Source organism: Schistocerca cancellata, chromosome 1 (genome assembly GCF_023864275.1).
Source record: "Schistocerca cancellata isolate TAMUIC-IGC-003103 chromosome 1, iqSchCanc2.1, whole genome shotgun sequence".
Lineage (NCBI taxonomy): Eukaryota > Metazoa > Arthropoda > Insecta > Orthoptera > Acrididae > Schistocerca > Schistocerca cancellata.
In genome coordinates this window covers 434,415,318-434,437,684 of record NC_064626.1, presented here as the reverse complement: position 1 = coordinate 434,437,684, position 22,367 = coordinate 434,415,318, and the positions used below count along the sequence as shown (strand labels likewise).

Here is a 22,367-nt window from a genome sequence, read left to right as displayed (position 1 = left end):
TCTGAAAGTTTTTGTACAAACATTCAATATGTAAACCCTGAGTGACCAAGCAGACAATACAGTAATCGAATTCTTGCCATATCTGTCCCAGCATGGCATTGTCGACTGTGGCAATCGCTTCCCGTATTCTCTCCCGGAGCTCTGCTACATCACGTGGTAGAGGAAATACATACACCAGATCTTTAATGTGTCCCCACAGAAAAAAGTCACACGGAATGAGATCTGGTGATTGGGGAGGCCACTTCCAACTCCAACACACAAGTAGCTCATTCCACACATGAACTCGCCATGTTTGCGACTATGGCAGACTATCGGCAAATTACCAAACTAAGCTGTGGCGGTATATATGAAAAAAAAAAAATGTTTAAGGTTTCTCTTCAAAATGACATATGTATGATATCTGTACAATGTTTGGTTCTTGTGCAATAAATAATTGAAATTGAAAGTGTTCCCAGACTTTTGTTCTTCAAAAATATGTGCCAAAGTGCTACTTATGCTAACAATAAACATAACTATCAGTTGAGGCTTTAGAAAAAGTCCTACTTCAGGTTTTTCACAGTGCAACATTGAAATTGTTTCACATGGTGCATGGCAAAGAGATGAGAGACGAGTGGGAAAAGATGAATGACAAGAAAAGATGATGGAAAAAAAAAATAGAAAAACAAAGCATAAACCTTAGGAGGTTACATGATTGATGGAGCAACAAGGAAGTATTTATTTTGCCTTGTGTCTCTCTTCCATTCTGCAACCAAGTACATTCCAATCTTTGTTGCCCTTGTGTTATTCCAAATTCCTTCAACACGTCTGTGCATTTCCTGCCTGAACATTTTCTTCTCTTGTATCCCATCTCTCTGCAGAAACATACACTGGCTAGTGCTTGCCTTCAGGAAGAAAAATTTCAGTATAAGTGAATTTAAATTCTGATACAGCACACGGTATACTATCAGCTTGCATACCACATGTCTCATGACTTAAGACTGGAGAAGAACTTTATCCATAAGCTCCAATAGTATTTAGCTCATGAATTTGTTTTCAGTTGAACATCTTCACACAACTTGGACAGTCCATGCCAGGGAGTGTACCTGACAATTACATATGCTTTTCAGCTAATTTTGTAGCTCATGCAGCACAGCTCTACCATAAAACCTTTGAGTCTCACAGAAATTTTGGTTAGTCTGTGTCAAAGTTTTTACTGTGTCAAAGTTCATATTCTTGATAAATATTATGATGCTGATTGCTTTATTTGAACAACAATTGCAGCAAATATAAGTAGACCTAAATATTCATCGACATAGTTGAGAGATGTTGCTCTTTCTGCTATTTCTTCTTGGTACGTGACAATCAGAAACTGTTTCAAAATGTATAGCAAATCTTGTTAGTAACTTTCATAAAATACAATTTATTACTTTTTGTTTATGCTTCCTTGCTCAGCATGACAGTACTTGGTCTTACCTGCAAAAATAATTGATTATGTCTTTGATTTAAATTACTGGATAGATCTTTCATACAGAACAACAAAAGCAAAGGGTGAAGGGCTCCTTATAAATTTTTGTCATATAAATGATATAACAACTGTCTGTGAATCAGATGTGAACACCTTAGTTTTAAAAATATGGACCAAAATGGCATGACTGGAGTCTAGTGTTTGTCAGGTGGAGCAGATGAAAAGATCAAAGGGGAAATGGAGGGTGAAGAGAATAGGGACACAAGACCTAGTTAGCAAACGGGAAGATGATTATTGCAACAGAGGAAGCTCACATTGGTGCATAACACAAGACTGCTTACGGCTCACGCATACTTAAACACAAAGCGTATTTGGCAGTTGCCCTGACACTATATTCTCAAGATCTGTCATCCATTGAAAACATCTGGTCATAAGCTGCTTTAAGACTGGGATGCCACCACTTGCCAGCAGATATGACTGATGAACTCTGGCTTAGACTGAAAGCATGGAATAATGTACCGGCATCTATCACCCAAGCTCAGTTCCACTCAAGGCTCATTTAGGTTAGAGCCACTGTTGCTGCCACAGGTGGCAGCTACTCTGTGACACCCCCAAAAACATGTTTTTCATATTAAGTGCATTGTGCTGCCACCTACTGCCAGGTATGCGTAACCTCAGTAGTCATTAGACATCATGAGAAAGCAGAATGGGCACTGCGTGCAACTCAGGGATTTCAAATGTGGTCAGTGATTGGGTGTCACTTGTCATACGTCTGTACGCGAGATTTCCACATTCCTAAACATCCCTAGGTCCACTGTTTCCAGTGTGATAGAGAAGTGGAAACATGAAGGGACATGTACAGCACAAAAGCATACAGGTCGACCTCGTCTGCTGACTGACGGAGATCACCAACGGTTGAAGAGGGTCGTAATGTGTAGTAGGCAGACATCAAAGCCACACATCACATCTGTAAGTGCCAAACGATGCCTCACTTGGTGTAAGGAGTGCAAACATTGAATGAACAGTGGAAAAACATTGTGTGGAGTGACAAATCACAATACACAATGTGGCAATTCGAAGGATGGGTGTGGGTATGGCGAATGCCTGGTGAATGTCATCTGCCAGCGTGTGTAGTGCCAACGGTAAAATTTGGAGGCAGTAGTATTATGGTGCTGTCGTGTTTTTCATTGAGGGTCTTGCAGCCCTCATTGTTTTGCATGGCACTATCACAGCACAGGCCTACGTGGATGTTTTAAGCACCTTCTTGCTTCTTACTGTTGAAGACTAATTCAGAGGTGGTGATTGCATCTTTCAACACAACGAGCAACTGTTCATAATGCACAGCCTGTGGCAGAGTGGTTACATGACAATAACATCCCTGTAATGGACTGGTCTGCACAGAGTCATGACCTGAATCCTATAGAATACCTTTGGGATATTTTGGAACACCGACTTCATGCCAGGCCTCACGATCTGACATCAATATGTCTCCTCAGTGCAGCACTCCATGTAGAATGGGCTGCCATTCCCCAAGAAACCTTCCCGCACCTGATTGAATGTATGCCTGCGAGAGTGGAAGCTGTCATCAAGGCTAAGGGTAGGCCAACACAAACTGAATTCCAATATTACCGATGGAGGGCACCATGAACTTGTCATTTTCAGCCATGTGTCTGGATAATTTTGATCACATAGTGTATATATACAACATTTCCTGCTGTATATACCCCCAAATCACCCATAAATACAGGGTATTCCAGGAGGAATGCTCAGTACTCAGGGATATGTCAGGAATAATTATTTGAAATAAAAAATATTGTATTGACATATGTTACTCACCATAAGGATCACAAGTTGCAGACAGGTTGATGAAAAGACTGTTACATATTAGTTTTCAGCCAAAGCCTTCATCAGAAAAGAGAAGCATGCACACACATTCATACTAGCACACATGGTCACTACCTCCGGTCACTCCAGCCTGACTGTGACGGAAATGCATTGAATGGGAGCAATGATCTGGAGTAGAATGGGGAAGTGGGGAGGGATAGCAGGTTACAGTTGGGGGAAGAGGAATCAGTACTGCCTGGTGGAGAATGCAGGGACTAGAGGTGGCAGGACAAGGCCGACACACGCAGTATCATGAGGTTGTAGGGCAAGGACAGGGGGAGGGAAGAATGGGAAGTGGAAAGAGAGAAGCAGAGAAAGAGAAAAGACCAGTGGATGCAGTAGCAGAGCATAATGAGGGTGAGTGGTGGTGGTGACAGGACAGAGGGGCAGAAACAGTTGGGTGAAAGATGTGAGGGCAGTAGGTTACCGTTGGTTGAGACTGGGATGATTTTGGGAGTGGGGAATGTGGTGTAAGGGTAACTCCTGTCTGCACAGTTCAGAAACATTGGTGGTAGAGGGGATGATCCACATGGCCCAGGTCAGGAAGCAGCCATTGAAATCAAGTATGTAATAGACAGCTCCATGTTGTGCCACAGGGTGGTCTTCAACAGTCTGGTGGTGGCCATTCATCATTGTGGACAGCTTGTTTGTAGTCATGTCAATATAAAAAGGCGAATAATGAATGCAGCAGTGCCGGTACATAACATGACTGCTTGCACAGGTGGCCTCAGACGAGACAAAATAAGACTGTGACAGGAATGGAATAGGAAGTGCTGGGTGGGTGGATTGGGCAAGTCTTACACCTGGGTCTTCCACAGGGGTATGATCCCTGTAGCAAGGAATTGGAATTGGCATAGGGATGGACTATGATATTGTGGAGGATGTGTGGATGACAGAACATCACTTTAGGAAAGTGGGTAGGCTCTTGGGTAGGATGGCCCTAATTGTGCACTGCTCACTGCCAGAGCAACCACCAGTCTTTTTTTCCTTCTCTGCTCGTCTCCTTTCCATGCCCCATTTTTTTCCCTCTCACACAACCTCCCAACGCTGTGCCTGTCATTCCTGTCTTGCCACCTCTAATTCCTGCAAGCTCGCTAGGCAGTGGTGATTCCTCTTCCCCCATCCATACCCTTCTATCCCTCCTCCATCGCTGTCCTACTCCGGATTCCTAGTTCTGTTCAATACATTTCTGTTGCAGTCTGGCTGGAGTGATCAGAGGTAGTGGTTTGTGTGTGTGTGTGTGTGTGTGTGTGTGTGTGTGTGTGTGTGTGAGAGAGAGAGAGAGAGAGAGAGAGGGAGAGAGAGAGAGAGAGAGAGAGAGAGATGTGTGCTTGCTTGTGTGAATGTGTGTGTTCTTTTTTCTGACAAAGGTTTTGGGTGAAAGCTAATATGTAACACCCTTTTCCTCACGCCTGTCTGCAACTCAATGTGTGATCTTTATGGTGAGTAGCAACCTGTCCTTTTTATAATATTGTTGATAGTCCAACTTGGACTTTCCGTTGTTTGATATGGACATATGCCCAGTTCCAACTGTTTCCAAGGTCGAACACTTTTAATGAGCTTGGTTATTTTCTGTATTATTTGAAACACTGTCAGATTTGCACATGTACAATAGTTAATAAACATTACAACATGCATTTTACAAAATATGTATTGAAAAATACATATTTATAATGCATTCATTCTATGCATGCATGTATTCTTTGACAGCAGCAGGAGCACTATCTTCACCAATGCCTTAAATATGCACCATATCTGCAGTTCTTCATTATTATTGCTGTATGGCTTTATGGCTATCTGCTGTCTGGCTTCCTGCCAGAAATACTGCATGTAAAACTAAAGCCTCATAATGTCCACAAATTAATGTCACTAGTTGTGCATCATGCTACATCCATGAGAGGTAGTTGTCCATATGAGTCCCCTTCCCTGAAGAAGCCGGGAAACTTTCTCAGCTCTTATAAAGGTACTGCTTCCTCTGGAAGTAGAATATGCTGCACCCAACTCTTTTCAAAATCTTTCAACAATATTTAATAGTACTTTTGTTTCTTGCGGTTTAGGGTTCAGGTACTTATTCAAAGGACAAACAGATATATACGTTAAATCATGTTTGCCATCTTTTAGTACAGTAAGAAAATGCTGATTTTTCTCCTGCTGCTCTAAGCATCATCCCAGAAAGGGAGTATTATGTGAGCTGATGCATCACTTCGAACTGCAAAATTGCTCCCCAACAAAATGAACAGAAAATAGCTGCTAAATGTCTTCTGTCAGAATAACTTGAGAATTACTGAGAATTGAGTCTTAAAAGTCTGTAGAGTTTCATTAAAAACTGTGCTAACAGTGTTATCTATGTGAACCTGACTACCTGTTTATAACATATGAGTATCACTGCAGTTTCATTTTTATTAATTAGGGACTGCCCAGTGTAAGTCTTTACATTATACCATCATACTGTAAGTTGCTTTTCATGTATTATGATGCTAAGGAGGGAATAGTAATGTATAATGGAACAGACGGCCACCACATCGTGGCGGGTGGCGGACTAAACTCGATAGAGGCCTGGGACTGTGAAACTAAATGAGGCCCATATAATTGCGTGTCTCTACTCTCTAGCAATTGTAACATACATACATAAAAATATAGGTGAGAAACTTAGAATATGAATCAGCATTTAGTACAGCAACCATCAGGTAGAGTGAAAAGAAATAATAAAGGATATAATAATGCAATTAGCTTTTATTTTATACATCTGGGGATTAGGCTTGTGCAGTTAAAATATCAGTTAGTTTTGTAACCTCAGCACAAGGTAATAGTTACTATCGATAATGTCATCTTACATATTTCATTTGAAACTTTTCTTTCAGTTGATAAAATGGACAGATTGGCTAGCCTTTCTTGAGCCATAGTAGGGCAAAGATAATTTGTTAGTTTCAGGTTGGAAAAACTTCTCTTGCTTGATGTGACTGAGACAAGTGGTCAAGAAGTATCGGATCATAAGTGACGGACAGCGCAACAAATAACTGAAGTACAATTTAATTTTATTGGAGAATTTTTTGGACTGTCCATCCACAATCATATCAGCTGCATATGGATGCACGCATTTTTGAACTATACTTATAGTCACCTGTGTAAATGGAATATGTATTAAAAAAAAAAACAACCAACCACACATTTCATGTAGGATGACTGCATCTATACACGGGTTAAAATTGCTTTGTGACTGATGTTTCAGTGAGCCGAGTGGTAAGGGGCCAGTCATCAGCCAATTGTAGTTCTTTCTCAAATGCCATGTGCTTGCTTTGTTTCGTGTTTTGTAGTTACGAGCAGTACTTTGTGAAGCATTGCTGGCTACATGCTGGCAGCCACTGCAATCTGTCAATCACAAAGTAACTTTAATCAAAGTACCACAGATGTCTGGTTATCATTCTATACAGTTTATAATAATTCTAAAAATTCTGAACATACCTGTTAACAGCTGCATGGCCTGATAATGTGTAATTAGGTACATATGTTTATATTTTGCATACTTATGGAGTCTTCAACTACTAACTAGCTCTTATTTGCCGAACATATTTTGGCCTTGTTTGGAACATGATCAAAAATAGTCTGGTCGGGGGGGGGGGGGGGGGGGGGCGCTCCAAATCTTGAGGGTCTCGAGATTTGGAGGCTCCCCAGGACCAGAGGCACAGGGCAGGACGCCACCTTCATCCCTCTCTTATTCTGCCACTGCATCACATATAGATCCGGTAGAGACGTATTTAGAGGGTACCAAATATCTGCTCTAAGCAGATTTCCTATTGTGTTTGAGACATTCAGCACTTTTACTGTGTGTTCACTTGTTGAATTCCGTCCCCTGTGTGTTTCTTAATGGTAGTTCAGTTCATTCTCAAAAGTGAGTGATAAGTAGAATTATTGTGGTCAGTCACTTTTGTTTGCTGCAGTATGCTTTTTCTCTGTGACTTTAATTCCCATGTTGTTTGCTACAGATGTTGTGTATGACACAAGCACATTTACTGAGCTTTGTCAAGCATTAAAGAATCTTTTACACGATCAAAAAACAGTAGCCATTATTGCGTGTACTGTACGAGATCAAAATACACTACAGCAGTTTCTGCACATACTTGGTAAGACCATTTTTACCTTGAATTTTTCCTAATTACACAGTTGCAATTATATAGTTATGTTTAGTTTTTTTAATTACTTATTTACTACAAAATATGTTAATTCTTTGTGGCACTTTGACAGGTTCATTTCTTGTTAAACTTACTATAGAATTTGAATAATCCATTTTATGTACATTTGAATAACTCTTTAATCTTTATTTATCTTTATTGCAGCACAGTATGAGATCAAAATAGTACAGATAGATGTTCCTTCTAGTAGGCCTACCCACTTTTTGCTGCCTCAAGATGTGTTGGTGAATATCTACAGACTCCAAAGCTCAGGCCAGTAGACACATAATTGAGAACAGGGAATTGTTTCGTGGAAGAGACATTAGAAGCTGTGATGCAGGCTGCAACACTTACCTGTATTCAAACTGTGTTCATGTGGGTTATGATGATAGCAAATATTAAAATGTGTTTCTATGGACTGTGAAAGTACTGCATGTTATTTTTTTGCAAACTGCAGAAACCTAGATAATTGTTCGTATTTCTTATAAATGAATCAAGGGTCACACTTGAAAATACATCAAACACTCGACTGCTATTAGCCGTGCTGTTATGGGAAAAGTACATCCTGTACAGCAAGTTAGGAAATTTTATGTACTTATTTGTGTATTACAATACACGAAACCGAAAGGAAGGTTGTGCTTCACTAAAAACTATAATGACCTTCACAAAACTGAAGTTGTGGGTTCAGATAAATTAATAATAAAACGCATTACAAGTATTCCTCTTAACGTGTGGTAATGGTGTTCTCGGTCAAATTTCCTATGTGTTTACGACGTTATTTTATTTTCAAAATAACGCTACGGAAGACTCCCAAGAGAACTTACTTTATACTCAGCAGTTTACTGTGGAGATTTACTAAACAATCTGAATATGGAACTGTCAGTTTGTCACTCCTAATAAGCAAACTGCCAAACCTTTCTTCGCACTTATTCAACGCAACTCAGCCTTGCGAGAATACGTGTCAATAAGGAATTTCCTCACCGTGAGTCACGTACTGTCAGGACCGACTGTTGGCAGCATTGCTCTCGTTCGTATCGTGTGTTTAGCAGACGTTTGTTTACTTTGTACTCGTGGTTAACGCGACATACGGCGCTTTCGTTTCATCGTACGATCGGCGTAAAATATTGTGTCGGAGATTTCAGCAATCTCGACAGTCAGCAAAATCGAAGAAGAGAGGTAATGATGCTCTGTTATTTAAAATTATACTCATATGCTTCGATTTACCTGAAGCATATGCCTCATGCGACATCATCAAATTGCTGTAATAATTCGAGTTCTCTGAAGGACGATTTTCTGTAACATGTATAAGACCACCCGTCTTAGCGTCTTTCTAATCCAGTTTCGCAGTACTAGTCGTGAGTCAGTTTTTGGTTTCTGTCATATATCAGTACTTGTTTGTTGACGTTCAGTAAAGTAGCATTGATCACTGAGTAATTATGACTTCTTCTTGTTTATTTTTCTACTTTTATCAGATTAGCAAAATCGTTGTTTGCTTCTGCCGTGTTTAATATGAAGCACTTTCTCAATGAAAGGCACGTGAATATTTTGACAACCACGTGGTTGAACTAGCAAAGCGTCGTCGAAGAACCTAGAACATTTAGGCACAAAGAAAAAAAAAAATATCTGAGGCCAAATAAATTACAGCAGACCTAATAAAGTACGTATGAGTTCCTTACTTGTCATAGTTCAGTGAAATGGAAATACGTTGTTCCTACAGAGGACTGAGGTGGCGAAATGTTAAGCTAGTACAGCTTTTGTTTTCCCCCCTCCCAGATTTCAGACCTCCCAGTATTTCTAGCAAGCGCATTTTCGTATTTGCTACACGTTTCTTCTGTGTGTGTCTGCTCTCAACAAATGTAAGCAATACGAAACGTTCCACAACGCAAAGTTTTTCATAGTTACGGCATTAAACTGCAGTTGTCGGCATTACATGAAGCATTTCCAGCAGGCAACACTATTTAAAAAAGTGCTTGGTTGCCTTAAATCGTTTCATGTGAATGCCGGGATGCACCCTTAACCAGGCCAATGCCAGTTCCATTCCCATGCTTTTAAAATCGGAACTATTGCTTCGTCTCTATGACTTCCATGTTGACGAGATGTAAAACTCCAGTTTTTTCGTTAAAAATTTGTATCGTTAATTTGTATTTTTAGAGTAAGAAAACACGTCAAAAAGGGATAAAAATACCAGGGTAACGATATATTTGTTTGAAAACGAATGGTTGCTGTTAGCGTTTTCCCGAGAACTGGTGCTAAGTTCGGATACGTGAAGGCGTCACCGCAAGGTACAAATTGAAAATAAATGTAGTACGTGTGCGTTCAATTAAAGCGGTAGTTGTATCTGTCACATTATTGAACTGTTTGTTCCGTACTTCTATTTCGGCAGAGAAAAAAATATGATTTAGTTTATGCTCATATGTAACTTTTACATTGAATGGTTAGGATGCCGCGTTTACAGCATTTATTTGTAGGGAGATGTGCAGAGCGTTCCGAGAATCTAACTCGTAGATCGTGGTCAGATGCAGACCACATGTCACAAAACAACATACCGGTAGCACAAACAAATAACATAGCCCATAAAGCACTGTTAATATACCGGGAGAAACAGACAGCTCATTTTCGGTATTTCATGAATGAAAAGTCTGAGGGTAAATGAATCTCCGTAGAAGCTTTATGACGCCAGGTTTAGGCCCCTGCCACAAACGAAATAGAATAAACAATATACAAAGAGAGAATGAAGTTAATTTAGTACAGAGAATATCTGATCTAGATATCTGGCATTCATTGGCCAAACATCGACTTAAAAACGTGTCATGATATCAAGTAGACATGGACGTCCGGTTTTGTGTCCAGCTGAAACTTGTTTGTAGTACAAGAAAATATCATATTCGTAGTCTTCACAGCGTACGGGCTCGAAGCCCGCCTGCGCTTCTGGATAAGAGCCAAGATCAAAACGGATAGTGCCAAATAAATTAAAATGTCGCTGCTAGAGTTGACACTCATTTTCATTTTTGGCCCTTATTATAAGAAGACCAAGCTGAATACAGAATCCAGTACGTTGCCTAAACTGTTGCTATGGAAATTCCATTAGAACGCAGAGAAGCACAAACGTTTTTTCCTCACTTGGAAAGGCTTTTGAGTTTATTTCACACCACATAGTTCAAAGAGCACCAAGAGTGTTTATTTTCTTAATCAGGAACTTACACAAAAACAAATCTAAGAGATTTCTTATACATAAATCCCAGACATTTACGACCAATGAAAAGTCTAAACGCATTATACGATCACCTTTTGGACGCCACAGTCATTGGCAGTAGAGACACGAAACATTTATGTCAATGTCCCCAGTTTTTAAGCGCCAGAGAAATAATATAGGCTCAGGACCGCATGTAAACTAATATTCATAGTACAATAAAATATTTTTGAAGAATGACCGCGTCAAGGTGGGAACAAAGGAAGCTGTAACGCTGCTAGTTTCATTTACATCATATACTTTGTTGAAATTGACACCAGAAAGCTTACACTCACGAACTGATATATTTTACTCCTGCAGATTTTGAGAAATAAACTTATTTTCAGTATTACACGTATGAGAAGTCCGAGGCTAAATGAATCCTCCCACAATATCCACATGTATATCCTACTTTTCAAAACAAAAATTGAACATATGACATTTTGAAATTTGGAGACACATTCGGGGGAGCATGTTGCAAATCCTTATCTATCATTCTTGACTGCCGTGTTGGCGCAGGTGGCCACAGCTTAGCTTCAGGCCTTCAATGCAGTGGTTTTGGTCTGCCGGTGAAGTATAATCTCTTGGCGTGTGACAGCCAACGCGGTAAGGTTTTCCATCATTTCTGCAAATCACTAAGGAGTGTAGCTGATAGTATCTCTAACAAGGCCAATTTTTTCGTCCATCCTTCTCCATCTGAACTGACGCTACGGCTCCAATAGCATGAAAAGAATAGAATTAAGCATATGGTCCACGGCGTGGTCGTTCGAGGCGGAACATACGCTCGAATTTACAGTAATGAGGATGATACCCTCCGTATCCTTTTCCAGAGGAACTATTCCCAGTAATTAATTTTAGAGGTTCACGGAGACTATAAATCTTTATGGCATTTAAGAGTTTTGAACTCCACTCCCCCATAATCGGAGTCCAGCGTAAATGGTTCGCAGGTAAGTGTTGACCACTCTACTGACGACGAATTCGGTTATAGCAGTTTTTCATTTAATCTGCATTATTCACAAGCTAGGGCCACATCATCACCAGGAAAACAATGCACAATAAGAAATGCTATGTTGGAAACAACCACTGAGTGATGAAAAGTTCTCTCCAGTTGCTCTACAGAATTTTATTTAGTCCACTACTGGTTTCAGCTTTTTTGTTAATTAATTAAACAGTTGTGTAGCACATGGAGAAATTGATAACAAACGTTGACTGCTTATCTTCTCTTGCCTAGCATTTCAGCAGATCCTTGTTTACCTACAATTGTTAAGGAAAGTGGACACTCAGTGGGCTCATGCTGACGAATAGTGGGACACAAATGCTAGTCTAATGGAATATAAAACTTAGGTATAACGACATACAAAATTAGTGTTAAAACATATTTGACATTTATTCACCACAAATATGTGGCTTAACGAAGTTCAACATTCTACTAATTACAGAATATCCCACTAATTTGCCCCGAGTTATAATGCGAATAGCGATATTGAGGATATTTAGCGCAGATGGCAATCGTGTGATTATTGCCACAACGTATCTTGCGACAACATACCCCATCTTCAAGTGCTAAAAACAAGGAAACCAGATACAGCTATCCTCCTTATATTGACAGACATATAAGGATTACAGACGCCCTGAGATATAACAAAAATTATGCCATTAGGCATCACAACTAAAAAGCAAGCTGCACCCGTGCTCTGTACTCAAAACTAAAAACATCACAAGCCGGTGCACCCATCGTTCCCAAGGTACAGTCTCAAATCTCAGGAATGATGGATGCACCGGCTTGTGATGTTTTTAGTTTTGAGTTGACAGAGCACGAGTGCAGCTTTTTTCTAAGTTGTGACGAGCCCTAACGACATTTTTTAAAGGTAGGTTATAACACAGGACGCCTGTAATCCTTATATGACTAGGTTTGAAGAGGATTGTTCCCTTGTTTTTAGCACTTGAAAATGGAATAATGTTGTCCCGAGACATGTTGTGGCAATAAACACACGATTGACATCTGGGCTGAATATCCTCAGTATTGATAGAATGACAGTTGTATGTACGATGGCTGCACATCAGTTATTATAATGGGAAAAGTCAATCCTGATTTACATATTCATTGTTATCAATGAATCACTTCAGACGAATGCTGGTATACATCCTTCCTTCCTTTCCCATCCTTATGCAATTACAGCTAATGCTTCTACTGTGATCACTTCGTTGTCGACAAGACTTACACTCACATGGCAGAATGCAGTTGCAGGAACATCTTCCGACCTATGAGAGGATTCGCTCACACTATTTTACACAGTTTTATAATTGTAGTAGTAGCAGTAGCAGCAGCAAAATTCTGATATGCAAGACGCAACAACCAGACCACATAGAGCAGTGGTCAGCAACCCGCAGGCCTAATAGGCTAACAAGGTCATTTCATGCAGCTGGCAAGCCATCATAGTTTTCCTCACGATAAACGGAATAAAATTCCCGAGATTTTTTACAAGAGAATATATTTCATAACAACCCGTTAGAAAGTGGGGACGGTATTTGTTCCAATGCGCCAAGCGTCTTTCACTGTTAATTTTTAAGCCATGATTATATAGGTTTTCTCGATCAGAGCGCGGCACGGAAATACAGAGTTGCCGTGGCCTGTACAGTGACAGGACTACAAAAGGTACCCCTCTTTTAACGTTGTTCGATTTTTGTCGTGCAACATAGGGTTTGTCGCAAAGGAACCTTCAACAACGTCCATTCATTGGACAGCTGCGTATTTACACTAATTGCCCTGAAGTCGTTGAAAACAACTAGAAAAGTTTTAATCAAAATATTCTAATTCTGCACTGATGAGCCAGAACGCTATGTCCACCTACTTAATAGTGTATTGGTCCACTGTCGGAACACAATACAGCAGCGATTCTGCATGGCACGGATTCAACGAGTCCTTAGTATGTTTCCAGAGGTATGTGGCGTCACATGTCTACGGAATAGGTCACGGAGTTCCCGTAAATTATTTGTGGCCACAGAACTGGGGCATTAACTTGAGCTCACTGAGTTGGAAATCTACTACATATTAGTGAAATTCTGTGAGAAGAATAAGTAAACATTCTGCCCTCTCCCTTTCTCTCATTTTTACTACAGAGCCTATGGAGGGCAGGTACTGCACTGGTGACACAGGCAGTTATCCTGCTGGAAGAAATCAAGCATGAGTGGATGTAGGAGGTTCGTAATAATGTTTACGTAGTCCACAGTTGTCATGATGACTTCCATTACAACAGCAGGCCCCATGGAAGCTGAAGTGAATGCCCTTCACAGCGTAAACTGCCTTCCCGGCCGGCGTTAGTGACGTGGTGCATGTTTCGCGTGGCCTCTCACGTGGATGGCTGTCTATCCGGACACGATCAGCAGCCTGGTGTAGCAGGAAGCACGATTCATCCCGCCAGACGACACGTTTCTGATGGTCCACGATCCATTCTCGATGATCTCATACCCACTGCAGTCGTAATTGACGATGTCGTTGGATCAACAGAACATGTCTGCTGCGCAGTGTTCAACCATGTGCGCTTAAGGGCGTGCTCCGAAGCACTTGCATTGTGTTCACCATGCCAGGGGGGGATGCAGGCAGAAGGGAACGGAGGAAGCAAGCCACGCTTGCACCCCAACTCGTGCTTCATGCTTCTGCGAAAGCAGAAGTCACACAAAGAGGTAAAAACAGTTTAAATGTTGTTCTCAATCGAAACTAAAATCGTCATATGGATTGGAATATTAAATAACAGCAACAATTAAGTACATTTATCACGAGGAAAGTAAACAATACGAAACACAGTGAAGCACAACAGTAACTACCTCACAGTACTGTCAACTAGCTATCGTTGGCTGCAACTTAAAACAAATGAATACCGATTCAAGACTACGGAGCTGACTGGCCAATATACAACAGTTAACACACTGTACCATTTGTACCAGAATTGTACTGTCTCTCCAAATCTGCCACAGATCTAGTATTCTTCACATAGCAGACAAGCCGCCTACCTCCGAGTTTTGTGATGAGTCGTGGTGGTCTAATCTGTTGTCGCGTTCGCGTCGTTTCACCTTCCTTAAACTAATGTCCGTAAATGCTCGCGAACAAACGTTTCCAAGCGCCGGACCATGACAATGTGCCCTTTGTCAAAGTTGCGTATGTCAGCGAATTTTCACATTCGCGGCCCGTCCCGTCGCCAGAAAGATCATCGTTCGTATCTGCCCGCCTAGCATCCAGCGCACGTTGGTTTATTGATTACACAGGCCAATTAAAAATTTTTTTGAAAAACGTTTTTCTACTTTGATATCTGATCTTTAGAGACTTTTATGAGCTGAATTCAAATCTAGCCTTAGTTTTCTTGTATCACACATAGTAAGGGCAATATGCTTTTTAGTATGCAGTGTAAAAATTCTATGCCATGCGGTAACCGGGGAAATTAATAATTGCTTTGTTACAACATAAGCATGGTTTGTATTTACAGTAAGCTACTTAAAACAATATGTGTTAATCGAGGTTTCACTTGTCAGCTGGAACTGGTTTGCATTTTCTTTCTCTTTTTTTATTTGCAGCTTCTTGTGTAGCTTTTTCTACGATGAGACGCTTGCTGAACTTCTCGGTGAAGTGACCAACAGTAGTCCCCCATCATGTTGGTGTTCCAGCGGTCTTGGTAGCGTTTTTCCATCACTTTAATGTCATGGTGAAAACGCTCTCGTTGCTCCTCAATAACATCTCCCATATTGTCTGGGAAGTAATCAAGGTGACTGTTCAAAAAGTGAACTTTCATACTCATTAAACATCCTAAAGTTTTAAACTTCTTTAACATTGTAGCTATAATAGAAACGTATTCTGGGACATTTTCATGTCCTAAGAACTTTGTAACGACTTGCTTGAATGATACCAATGCTTCCTTCTCATTTAAGGTCATTGTGGATTCAAAGTTAATGTCAAACATCAATTTTCTAATGTCAGGTCCGACAAAGGCACCTTCTTTTAGTTTAGCTTCTGAAAGGTGTCGAAACTTTTGGCAGAGATACTTAAAACATGGTCCACCTGTAGGCAAAACCTTTAAAAACTATTTCATTAGTCCTAAATTTATATGTAGAGGTGGTAGGAGTACGTTTTTTGGATCTACAATGTTTTTGCGTAGAATGTTCTTCTCACGAGGTTTTAAAGACTCCCTCAGAGGCCAGTTCTTTCTGCACCAGAGTTGATCCCTAGCCCTACTGTCCCATTCACTGAAGAAACATGGAAATTTGGTAAAGCCACCTTGCTGACCCAAGGAGCATGCGTGTTACTTTTAGATCGCCACATATCATCCAACCATGAGCAGAATAGCCTATTTTATTCTGCACTATTTCTAGGTTTTCATAGCAATTTTTCGTATGTACAGAATGTCCAATAGGTATCGATGCATACATGTTGTTATTGTGTAATGAAACAGCCTTTAAACTAGTTTTGGATGAATCAGTAAACAGCCTCCAGTCTTTCTTTTTGTATTCAATACCAAACTCATTCGTCAGACTGGGAATGTCGGAGCAGTACAATAAATCACCTTGTTGAAAAAGCTTGGAAAGCTGCTGCTGCTCTCTCTCTCTCTCTCTCTCTCTCTCTCTCTCTACATGTATACGCTGGTTCCAACTGCCAATAAGTTCTTTTCTTTTAATCTAGAGCCAATCAATTCAGCTTTTTCTTTCGTTAAGCCCAGATCTCTAACCAAATTGTTAAGCTTGGGCTGAGTAAAGAATTTGGGCTCTAGGCTTTCTGTATTGCAATGGAATTCATAATCATCATCTGGTTCATCTAAATCACATTGTACATCAGAAAATACTTCTGTCGGAATCATCAGGAACCAGCAAATCTACACCATGCCCTACATGGCGGATGGAGGGTTAGACCAGTAATGTCAAAAAAAGTAGCAAACATCGAAATTATTTCTTGGCCCCCTTCATATCATAGGAACAGCAAATCTAAATGCTTTTTTTCTCGTTTTTGGACCATTTTCTCAGATCTTCGACACACACACACACACACACACACAAATCATACCTTATGCAGCGTCCAGGATTTATCATCATCACCAAGTTAAGATCCAAAGTATGATAGATAAACCTTTTTCACAAAGTCTGTAATGTTTCTTTGGTGTTTTTTAATCACAAATTCACCACAAATGTAACAAAAACTGTCAGCAGAGTTTGTACAACCACGATTAGACATTGACTGAGCACATGTACAGAAAACGGGAAAGTGAAGTTAGTGGCAGTTAACAAAACACCATCGACCTTTTTTTGCCTGCAAATATTTTCCAGCAGTGCTGCCAACGTCATCTGCATTCATTACACCCCTTTTTAAAATTATTTTAACTATATAAAAGCTGTTAAATTCTTTAAAAAATCGCTTTATTTAATAAATTTAACTCTAAAATGTGAAGAAATGGTGGGGGATACATTTTTTTAAGTATCATATTTGGATTTCCCACCCTAAAAAGCATAAGAATAAGGTATTTTCAGCAAAAACGTTTTTCCATCGTTGGCCTGTGTTATTCATATGACTTTGAAGCGCATCACTGTTAGTTTTTGGACATTTTAACTGTAAGTTGATTTCTGAACGAATAATAAGTTGATTTTTGAAAGCGTGAGTAGTTTACGTGATGTCTCTGCCAGTGGAATCCCCTTCCATATTGTAATAAGACTTTCCCGCAAGACAAAAGGACGCGGGGCTATATGAACCAAGCCGAATAAACCCGAACGCGTGAATGCCAGTCGCTGTTAGTTAACGTGGTTGATTGGGTGAGCGAATGATAAGCGTTGTTATAATTATTAGCGAAATCCATAGATTCAGATTACCTGAGTGGAAATAAACGACTAACAAGAATAACAGAAAGATTACGTATTATCTTCTCGGTGTATCTTAGAAAATGAAATTTCGACAGAAAATTTGTACCAGAACGCTGCCCTACTTATAAGGACCAGTTGTACAGTTCTCGGTTAGCAGCCACTTAAGTTCTATTCAATGAATAGCGCGGAAAACGCTTTGTACGAACACACAATAACGCCTAACCGGAGAATAAACGCGGAATAACTGAACCGGTGAGTCTGGCAGGGCTAGTGAAGTTAACCGGAGAATAAATTTTGACAATGGCAGGAATAATTACAGAATCGTGATGACAAGATTGTTTGTTAAAACTAGTGTGGAAGAATATGGAGATTCCAGATCTATATAAAATTTCATACAACAACATTTCGATATCATGTTTGAAAAATTGAAGCTTAGAAATGAAATGTAAAACAATTTTCTAACCCACAACTTTTTGCTTGTAGTAGGCCTAATTGGCATTAGATATTGGTACTTCGTAAATTATATTCTATCGCGTTATTTATGTAAATGATTTAGATAAAAATGACAATTTGTGCGGAAACAGGCTCGATTATTTGGCGTGTGTTACAATTGTTGCAATATTAGAAAGTTCTATTTCATTTATCTAGTAGACAGTGACAAAATAGACGTAATCATATCGAGAAACAACACCAGTCTTGGGTACTATTCGTATTAACAGTTTTTTCAGTATTAGACAACGACATTTTGATTTTTCTTGTAGCAATAAGCTCGATGAACTTTGATGTAGTAATAGATTCTTTCGCAAAAAGGAACACACGCCGTAGAGCTGTATCAAGATTTAAGAGGAAAAATGCTGGTCCCTAAAAATTGAAGAAAGCAGGAGAGGCACCACAGGACATTCTAATTTCCACTGTCCTCAATATAGGTTTTATGGCTTCCCTTACAAAATATACACCTTTGAATCCGACATAGCGAAATATAGTGACATGCGTTAGAAGAAAACTGTTTGAAAGAGGCGTGGCACTGCACTTCGGCGCACATAAGACCAAATAACATGTCATACGTTTCATCGAACATGTATGTTTTATATATCAAATTCTTCACAAAGATATGCGTGTCAAAATGAACATATTTTTGAAAACTCGATTTTTAAATTTTTGACGTCCTCTCTCAAACGCTCGAGGAGACGGGACAAGAGTCCCCATTATCAAGTTTTTGACCCAGTTCGAAAAGGTTGTAGATCCGGGGCTGAAGTACTGATACTTGAAGTAGACGTGTTCGTTAGATGTAGGATTACACAGTCAACGTACAGATAAACCGCCAATGGTGGCCTATGGTTTGGTTTAGTTGACAGGTTTCGCGCTTTAGACTCGAGCACCGTCAGATATCCATTGCCCCGGTGGCAACACTTAACTGGTTTAGAGCAGCGTTCCCAACCTTTTTAGCTACGCGGCCCACGTAATTTATTAACAAAGGTTAGAAGTAAAAAATACGTGTGTGCATTTTTTATGTGCACACGTCTGTAGGACCAATTAGTAAAACGTACTGTAGAACTGAAAAATATTTATATTATTTTTATAAAGAAACGACTTTTATTGTATTCACTTAGCTGTCACAACTATCAGAAAGCTTAAAATCAAGTGGTCAATGTTAAAAACTAGACAATACTATTCTTGACATTGATTGTCCCCCATGAGAGAATCGATATTGGAGTAAAACTCATTAATTTTAGTATCAAATCACTATCTACATTCAGTCTATTGTGTACTAATTTTTCAAAAAAAGTAAAGTTTAAAATGCTTGTTCACAAAGATAGGTTGCTGAAATTCCCATCAAGTGTTTCAGTGCAAATTAGGCAATTGCTGAAAACTCTTGCCAAACTGTTAAGCAGATTTTAGAATGTGGTTACGTGATGGTTCAGGTAGAGTGTCTTCACTTGATGACATTTTCAGTTTTTTAAAGTATTTTTTTAAATTATTTCTGATCAATTGGATTACGCCTTGAATTTTAAGTAATTAGTTCCTAAAAGCAACATAAAAAGGCTTAGATATTGCTCTAGTAAGGCCAGGTAGTATATTCTCATTGATGTAAGTCCACAGCACGTGATCTAGTGGCTAGCGTTGCTGCCTCTGGATCCCGGCTTCGATTCCCGCCCGGGTCGGGGATTTTCTCCGCCTGGGAGTGGGTGTTTGTGTTGTCCTTATCATCATCATCATCATCATTCATATAAATGAAGCATAAAGTGTATAATCAGTATAAAACAAGTAAATAAAATATATTATTATTAGTTTTAAAAATCACAGTGTTCGAAAAATTAACTGTTTTAGATAAAGTTACTGTTTAAACAAAATTCGTATATACAGATAGGCCTATTAAAAATATTTGGATAGGGTTTAGAAAAATATATAATTTTAAATTACCTAATGCCAAAGATTTGAAGTGATCTTTTATGGTTGTAGATGTTGTTTTATCAATTTTGACTTCATTGATTTCCAGAAAATAATGTAAGACTGGAAATACGTTGAAGGAATCTTTTCCACTTTTTGAGCCCATCGTTGAATTTTCATTATTACTGCTTCTACTTTGTCGCATAAAATATTTCTTTATGTAAAACAACCATTTTCAACAGACTACGCTGTCATCTTCAGGTCTTAAAATATTTTTATTGTAAAATATGTTCATTTTACGCTGACCTCACGCAGAAGATGCCAAATAGATAAAAATAGCAGATTATAAAAGCTTTGCCATCGCTAAAATATTTGAAAACATAAATCACCTTGTGCAAAAGACCATGTCCATATACGTATTGCTCTGATTTGCTTGTTACATCATGTAAACACGGTACGCAATAGCACAACTGTTTACATATTCTGGACATATTCTAAACAATGCAAATCCACTTTAAATTGGGAGCAAGACCCCGTCCGAAACCAAGCATCCGTATTGACGTAAAGGAGCAGTAAATAACAGCAAGCACAACCCTACGATACAACACAATCGCTGACTGAAGGTATATTTTACACGCAGTGATTTATCTGTCGGAGCTAGGCATTAGAATTAACAGAGGAAAATAGTACATACTTATAAATTATTACCGCTTCAGTCATTGAAGTCATTCATACAATTTCCGTTATGTCTCTGCATATTCCCGAACTGGTGAAAACAGCGCCCGCACATAGAATATGTCGGCTTTAATGCTTCCTCTGTTGCAATTTTGTATAAAACTGTTTAGGACACAGACGTGGGATGTCTGCCAACGGCCTTGCCGCAGTGGTAACACCGGTTCCCGTCAGGTCACCGAAGTTAAGCGCTGTCGGGCTGGGCTAGCACTTGGATGATGGGTGACCATCCGGTTTGCCGAGCGCTGTTGGCAAGCGGGGTGCACTCAACCCTTGTGAGGCAAACTGAGGAGCTACTTGATTGAGAAGTAGCGGCTCCGGTCTCGGAAACTGACATACGGCCGGGAGAGTGGTGTGCTGACCATATGCCCCTCCGCATCCAGTGACGCCTGTGAACTGAGGATGACACGGCGGCCAGTCGGTACATTTTGGCCTTCATGGCCTGTGCGGGAGGAGTTTAGTTCTTTTAGTTGTCGGATGTCTGTTAACGTATTCTCTCTCTCTCTCTCTCTCTCTCTCTCTCTCTCTCTCTCTCTCTCTCTCTGTGTGTGTGTGTGTGTGTGTGTGTGTGTGTGTGTGTGTGTGTTTGTGTGTGTTTGTGTGTGTGGCCGAAATGACAGTATCTCGGTATTAGTTCCACGAACCTGCACAAATAAAAATTCTGTTAGAAGCAAATATGAAGAAAACTGAGAGAATACTAATTCAGCGTTATGTCCATGGATACTGAGTGAAGTGGTGCAGTGGCTGACACCCTCAACTCGCATTCGAGAGACCGAGTTTAATACTCGGGCCGACCATCCAGATATCGATTTTTTTGCGGTCACCCAGATCACTGCAAGCAAACGCCGGTAAGGTTCCTTGAAAGGGCCATTACAGCTATCCAATGCAGTAACCCTCACCAGGACAATAAATATCTGATGATGCTCGGGTCTAAGGAGCGAAAGTAGTCGAATAAATCAAATAATAGGCCCCTCTGGCGGTCTACCTTTACATTAATTATAATCATGTGGTTCCTGCCAGGCGATGCCTGTCTTTGGTAAGATGTAAATTAAGCTCATCCATTGGTAGATGCAACCTGTCATAGATGAAAGATTTATTTATTGCCACTACATAGTTTTCATGCTCTTTCAAGCTCATTTTAAGAAGACACTCGTAGAAGGTATTCTGGTTTTCAGCTTTATTCTGGGTACTGGATATCTGTGACCATAAGGTATGAAGCACTTTAATGTATCGCCTTGCCTGTTAGTTACGTGGCAAGTTGTGTACATTATACTTACGTTTTTGGTGTCCAGCAGTTGTAAGCACATGCTAAACGCTGGCCAGTTTCTCTGTGTTTACAACATTATAGTAACGAATAGTGAATAGTGTGTAACTTTTCGGCTGATAGGCAATGACGAAGGATAGCAATAAAACAATCCATACTCCCGCAGTAAAAATTGGTTTTTCGACATAATGTGACATGTAACTAACACTAAAGGCGATACATTAGACAGACGCAGTTGCAATGTAACAAATCCACAACACGATACATTAAAGTACTTCTTATCTTATCGTCACCGGAAAGCAACCTCCAATACCCATCAAGAAGCTACAAATATGATTAAGTAACTTTTGCAAGACTTACCTGAAGATAAGTCTCAAAAGGTTCAAAAACTAGTAAATGGAAATAAACAAATACGCTGCTCAC

At 39.8% G+C, this 22,367-nt stretch overlaps 1 protein-coding gene, 1 long non-coding RNA gene and 1 pseudogene across 3 annotated transcripts in view; all 3 read left to right on the top strand.

Moving 5' to 3' along the window:
• The window catches only part of LOC126176455 (protein-lysine N-methyltransferase EEF2KMT), a 33,663-nt gene extending 25,740 nt beyond the window's left edge, over positions 1 to 7,923 (top strand). For both annotated transcript variants that reach the window (XM_049923615.1, XM_049923621.1), the window contains 2 exons: positions 7,312 to 7,449; positions 7,663 to 7,923. In XM_049923615.1, the coding sequence (XP_049779572.1) occupies positions 7,312 to 7,449; positions 7,663 to 7,778 (254 nt within the window). In that variant the 3' untranslated portion in view covers positions 7,779 to 7,923. The remainder of the gene's footprint in view (positions 1 to 7,311; positions 7,450 to 7,662) is intronic.
• Positions 7,924 to 8,424: 501 nt separating this feature from the next.
• The window catches only part of LOC126176472 (uncharacterized), a 600,873-nt gene continuing 586,930 nt past the window's right edge, over positions 8,425 to 22,367 (top strand). Inside the window, exon 1 of the long non-coding RNA XR_007535641.1 lies at positions 8,425 to 8,673. This is a non-coding gene — a long non-coding RNA (uncharacterized LOC126176472). The remainder of the gene's footprint in view (positions 8,674 to 22,367) is intronic.
• On the top strand, positions 20,814 to 20,934 carry LOC126098896 (5S ribosomal RNA; annotated as a pseudogene).